General features: G+C 50.5%; 1 protein-coding gene across 1 annotated transcript; it reads left to right on the top strand.

Annotated features, from left to right (window-relative positions):
* The first annotated feature begins 2,524 nt into the window (after window positions 1-2,524).
* Window positions 2,525-4,764, top strand: LOC143785676 (uncharacterized). Its single transcript, XM_077274735.1, has 4 exons — window positions 2,525-2,561; window positions 3,048-3,124; window positions 3,945-4,024; window positions 4,120-4,764. The coding sequence occupies exons 2-4, from the start codon at window positions 3,091-3,093 to the stop codon at window positions 4,516-4,518; spliced, it is 513 nt and encodes a 170-aa protein (XP_077130850.1). The 5' UTR covers window positions 2,525-2,561; window positions 3,048-3,090; the 3' UTR covers window positions 4,519-4,764.
* The last annotated feature ends 1,586 nt before the right edge of the window (window positions 4,765-6,350 follow it).

Raw genomic sequence — 6,350 nt, 5'->3', positions numbered from 1 at the left:
ACAGGGGCCCCAGGCAGCATATGGGGCCCCAGGCAGAGCACAGTGGCCCCAGGCAGAGAACACACCAAATCGGAGGCCGAGGGGCCCCGCCAACCAAATCGGAGGCCGAGGGGCCCCGCCAACCAAATCGAAGGCCGAGGAGCCCCGCCCACCAAATCGAAGGCCGAGCGGCCCCGCCCACCAAAGCGGAGGCCGAGGGGCCCAGCCCCGCCCACCAAAGCGGAGGCCGAGGGGCCCCGACCACCACATCGGAGGCCGAGGGTCCCCGCCCACGAAATCGGAGGCCGAGGGTCCCCGCCCACCAAATCGGAGGCCGAGGGTCCCCGCCCACCAAATCGGAGGCCGAGGGTCCCCGCCCACCAAATCGGAGGCCGAGGGTCCCCGCCCACCAAATCGGAGGCCGAGGGGCCCCGCCTACCAAATCGGAGGCCGAGCGTCCCCGCCCATCAAATCGGAGGCCGAGGGTCCCCGCCCACCAAATCGGAGGCCGGGGGTCCCCGCCCTCCAAATCGGAGGCCGAGGGGCCCCACCCACCACATCGGAGGCCGAGGGGCCCCGCCCACCAAATCGGAGGCCGAGGGTCCCCGCCCACCAAATCGGAGGCCGAGGGTCCCCGCCCACCAAATCGGAGGCCGAGGGTCCACACCATCCAAATCGGAGGCCGAGGGGCCCCGCCCACCAAATCGGAGGCCGACGGGCCACACCCACCAAAGCGGAGGCCGAGGGTCCCCGCCCACCAAATCGGAGGCCGAGGGTCCCCGCCCACCAAATCGGAGGCCGAGGGTCCCCGCCCACCAAATTGGAGGCCGAGGGGCCCCACCAACCAAATCGGAGGCCGAGGGGCTTCGCCAACCAAATGGGAGGCCGAGGAGCCCCGCCCACCAAATCGAAGGCCGAGCGGCCCCGCCCACCAAAGCGGAGGCCGAGGGGCCTGGCCCCGCCCACCAAAGCGGAGGCCGAGGGGCCCCGCCCACCACATCGGAGGCCGAGGGGCCCCGCCCACCAAATTGGAGGCCGAAGGTCCCCGCCAACCGAATCGGAGGCCGAGGGTCCCCGCCCACCAAATCGGAGGCCGAGGGTCCCCGCCCACCAAATTGGAGGCCGAGGGTCCCCGCACACCAAATCGGAGGCCGAGGGGCCCCACCAACCAAATCGGAGGCCGAGGGTCCCCGCCCACCAAATCGGAGGCCGACGGTCCCCGCCCACCAAATCGGAGGCCGAGGGGCCCCGCCAACCAAATCGGAGGCTGAGGGGCCCCGCCCACCAAATCGGAGGCCGAGGGGCCCCGCCCACCAAATTGGAGGCCGAGGGGCCCCGCCCACCAAATTATTCTTACATTTGAATAAATAAAGTATATATGGATTCTAGACTCCCGATTCTTTAGAATCGGGCTGCCATCTAGTAGTATAATATTGCATCATGGAGTGTATTATGGTCTCTGTATTCCCGGTCCGTATACATTTGTATTAGTGTCAGACTTTTGTCTTTGCTCATCACCGCAATTACTACTGTCCAATTTTTCATTTTTTTATAGCATTTCTTGAATTTGATTATTTATAAATAATTAATAAAATATTAACATATTTTATAAGGGTATTTTTGTACTACTTGTGTTTTTTTGTACATAGCTTTATTTTGGAGTATACTTGTTTTAATGGTGGTTTATTTTATCGATTTAATGTATTTAATATTTTTTCTGGGTTTTTTTTTATGTACCATGTTACATGGTGCAGGATCATGAGGCAGGAAGGAGACAGATGGGGCAGGATGGAGACACATGGTCCATGTGTCTCCATCCTGCCGCCCAAACATACTGTGGTTTGCCGCTTTCAATATAAAAAAACAAACAAAACACTTTCATGGCTATAGAGTTTAACTGAACCTGCGTCTTGGTCTCAGGTTCAGTTACTGCACTGGCAGAAGCCTGCCGCTTGGGCCCGATGAGCAGAAGAGACAGGGCCCATTGCGGGCCCCCTCTGCTCATCGGGCCCCATATGCCACTCAAGGTAGTAATGCCCTGATGGCGGCCCTGCCTAAACCTAGTATTTATTGAACATGCCTCTCCTAGGTGACAACACTTCTCTTCTTAATGTAAATTGCACAATAAAAACTCCCTTGAGCAACCCAACTAGATAATAAGATATCATGACCTCACAATATACAGTGAAGTAGAAGCAATTACAGGGTTTTTGGTAAACAATGACATATTGCTAGAACCTAATTCCTGGGACCCACACCAATCCTTAGAACAAATGGGACACTGGTCCTTCATATCATTTGCCTGCATAGTATTGCGCCTATCATCTGTACAGGGAATTAGAACACGTCTCCATGAGCTTAAATGGTGTCAAAGGGGAGTTACACATAGTAAAATTCACTATAGTGCAATAATACCGTCATGTCCGTTTAAATTATCAGCGACTTCTATCACCATGGCAATAAACAACCAATAGGATTGCTAGATTTGAATTAGAAAAAAAACACAAACGTCAGTTATTCTCAGTCTGTTCTATCTCAGCGGAGAGTGAAGACGGACACCTGCGGCCACCGCGACATTTCAGGTATAAACCTGTAATATTATATAAGTGACGGCTGATTTATCTCATCACATATTCATACAGAATAACCCGAGATGTTCTGGTATTAATTGTTCTTATTTACCCCAATACTTCACATAGAGGCATGTCCATGATGAGGACTGATGCTCCGCTGTCACCACTTCTCACATCTTATTGGTGGGTCCAATATTTAACATCAGCTCCGTCCTCCATAGAGAACGGCGCCTGCAGAGCGGAGAACTAAACAAAGTTGATTATTCCGAATATTCCTCCATTAAAGTGCTCCATATACAGCACAGAATAATGGGGGAGGGCAGATATTGGATATATAAGTCATATCCTGCACATTGCCCAATGTTGCCTTTGCCCCGGCAATGCCTCCTAAACACACAGACGGTGTTTCCCAAAGTTTCCAGTAACAGTACACCCTGGTCAATGGCATCTGCCCAAATGCCCAAAACCTATTCTGACTGTTCTGCTATTTTACAGGATTTTGATAGATTGCGACACCAGTGAAGCCCACAGTGAGACCATGTGGACCGGACCTTCATCCAGCGTTGGATCAGGTGAGATTCCTCACACTGTTAGGGTATGTGCACACGTTGCAGATTTCCTGCAGATCTGCAGCGTTTTTTCCACGCAGAAATGCTGCAGATCTGCAAGTGATTTACAGTACAATGTAAATTAATGACAAAAAAATGCTGTGCTAATGGTGCAGAAAAATCCGCACGGAAAACACAGCAGATTCAAAAAAGGACCATGTCAATTCTTTTTGCGGATCTGCAGCATTTCTGCACCTATTCCATAATAGAAATCCGTAGGGGGAAAAAAGGAAGAAATCCGCACAAAATCCGCAAAAGAAACGTACTAAAAAAACGCAAATAAGCGTAGATTCTGACTTGTGTTTTCTGCCAAGAAATGCAGAATCTGCACAGAAAATTCCACAGTCAAATCCACAACGTGTGCATATAGCCTTAGACAACCAATCTCTGTCCTGTGGTCAAGTGGCTCCCAACGGCTTCACCTTTCTTTATCTTTGGGATGTGTCAGGTTTCCAGTAATTTTGGGTGTAAATATAGAACTGCAGATATTTGCTGTAAAAAATACCAGAAAGCTAAACTGATCCCCAACAAAGGATGACATTGCCGGTCTGAGCAGAACGTGAGCTTCATAGGTAGAGAGGGGAATCCTATCACTGGCCATGAAGGCTACAGAAGGATTGCGTCTTCCATCGACAAAACACATTTTCCTAGCTTCTTCTTACTGACATTTCTGTTCCTAGTACTTAGTGGGATGGTTAGCAATATGGTGATCAGCAGTGCCGCTCTGTCACATCCTCTCTGTATGGTTATGGGTGATCCTTATATTTGGTTCTTTTCTCTTCAGTTGATATCACACCGGAGGAGGCATTCAGAAGACTGGCCTTCTGTATGAAGTTTCTGCCGTCACCCCTCTACAAGATGGAGGTTAGTGAGAAGACGACTATACCGCTGCCTTTAATTTTACAAGGGTGTATAGGAATGTCTTATTACATGAGTAACTTAATCTGCTGTCTTCTTAGCGCCTCATGCCGACCAGCCCAGAAGCCCAGAAGAAATATACAACAAGGCATGAATATGAAGAGCAGCCTGCACCATCCATGAAGACCCACATCACAGAACAAGAAGCAAGGGCGATGCGGGCTAAAGTACTGTGTATGGACCTGGATGAAGAGCAGCTAACCCAAAAAGAGGAAAGGAAGAAAAAAAAGGTCAACATCACAATTAAGATCGGCGCCGGAAGAGAGACCCCGACAGAGGCAAGAAGAAGCGGCAGAACAGAGGCCAGAAGAAGCAGCAGGACAGAGGCCAGAAGAAGCAGCAGGACCACGCAGTGCCACATCCTCCAGTATATTAACCAGTATTTAAGAGGAAAGAAGAACATCATCTGGACAATCCTGCTAGGACCTCTCAGCCGATAACATCATATACGGCAAATACTGGGAGGTAAGTATAAAAAAAGAATAGTAATAAGAGCGGTAAAATATTAGAGCAGCAGTATATTAATATTAGTAGGCAAAACTGTAATATTAGCTATCATAGTAGTAACATAATAGTAGTAATATATAATATGTAACTATAGTAGTAATTATAGTAAAAAATGGTAGGAATAAAAATGTAAAAGTAATAATATTAGTAGTTAAAACAGCAGGTTTGATCTAGCAGTAAGTAACATAGGGACCTTATTATTGGTAGGGGCAGGGGTGGGATTCAGCCGGTACGACCCGGTACGGGGCAGCCGTTTACTAAAATTTCTATCTGCCAGCGTTCCGGTAATTGAAAATGGTTGCCACGCCCCCGGGGCCATAGCAACTGACAGCAGGCACGTGACGGGCTGCCGCTCCGGGGTCGCATGGCTACAGCAGGCAGCGCACGGCTCTGTCCCCTCCCGCTGCCAACCGTTCCAACCAATGCGCCAGAGCCCGCGCCGGGTGATGACGTAACAGACGTCAGTGCTTGGACCCACAACAGCTGCGCAGCGGAGCCTGCAAGGGCCGGGGTCCGGACCCTGCCGAGGATGCAGCCGCTGACTGTACGAGCGGCGAGGCCTTGATCTACCGCAAGGAACGGGGGCTTCACACCTTTCGGGCCGCAGCTGTCACCGGGCGGAGAAGACCCTGAGCGGAGCGTCCCCTGGTAATGATGGTGATGGCAGCAGATCTGTCACTAGTTACCTCTCCTGTCCTGCAGCTGTGCCGATCACTGTCCGCATCATGTAAGATGGCTGCCTGTGCTCCTCTCCACACTGTGTGCAGGATCTGGCCTTCATGCTCTACTGTTCTCTGGTAGCAGCCATTCCATTCTAGGGAGAAACTGATGGTAGTTTTCTTCATTGGGGTTAGTGACAGGAAGTGGAGAAATGTCAGTGCCCCCAGTTACAGACCTCCGTATGTGCAGGTGTCTAGCGGACCTGTATATTGATGTTGTGTAGATAGACTGACGAGTGTACGTATCTGGTTATACCGGTGGTTGCAGTTGTTGTTCTCCGCCGTATGGATGATGCTTTTGCCTCGCTGCAGGCTAATGATGGTTGTGCTTGGTGATACGGTGTATACAATGCATCCATGATAATCATCTGTCGTTCGGGTAATATGTGATGTGCAGCTACACTGCCCGCACTCCGCAAGCTGCAATGCACGGGGGCGTCTGCCATCTTCCTATAATAAGGCTCTGATCACATGGTGCGCCGACATTCCCGGCGTCTGTTCTGTCTTAGGGACCAATAAATGGAATACGTGATCTGCTGCATCCTTCGTGCTCATTGTTGACAGAGTGGCCCCAGTGATCATGATTGGGTCTGGTTTTTTTTAGAACAGAAAAAAGTCCTTAAGAAACCAAATCCAAACAAACCCCATAACTATCAATGAGGCCTCTCTCGTCTCCACTGGCATACCTGATACAGCGGATCACTTATTCTGTTTGTTCCTTAAACAGAACAGTCAGATGGAGTGTCCGAACATCAATGTGAACAGAACTTTAAAGGGTTAAACTCAACAATCCAAGTTATTAGCCAGTCCTCAGGAGAACAGCATTCAGCTTTCTGCATCAGTCCCATAGCCAATGTGTGGAGGGGTGGCATGCATGGGTCGCCACCACGCCATTCTGTCGGGGCATGTCACAGCCACCTTCTCAGGTTCAGTGAGAGTCCCAGGGGCCGGACCCCACCCGGTCAGCAAGTTATCACCTATTCTGTGGGTGTAATAGATGTATGGAAATTATTAGCAGCTTTTACATTGTGGCATGCCCATCCTAA

This window comes from Ranitomeya variabilis, chromosome 7 (assembly GCF_051348905.1).
Source record: "Ranitomeya variabilis isolate aRanVar5 chromosome 7, aRanVar5.hap1, whole genome shotgun sequence".
In the NCBI taxonomy this organism is placed as follows: domain Eukaryota; kingdom Metazoa; phylum Chordata; class Amphibia; order Anura; family Dendrobatidae; genus Ranitomeya; species Ranitomeya variabilis.
The sequence above is the reverse complement of the archived record's forward strand: the minus strand, read 5'-3'. Positions and strand labels throughout refer to the sequence as shown.

Coding starts and splice junctions, on each gene's coding strand:
- LOC143785676 (XM_077274735.1), top strand. CDS start 3,091: ATGTGGACCGGACCTTCATCCAGCGTTGGATCAG. Junction 3,125..3,944: donor TTCATCCAGCGTTGGATCAG/GTGAGATTCCTC, acceptor TTTTCTCTTCAG/TTGATATCACACCGGAGGAG. Junction 4,025..4,119: donor CACCCCTCTACAAGATGGAG/GTTAGTGAGAAG, acceptor CTGTCTTCTTAG/CGCCTCATGCCGACCAGCCC.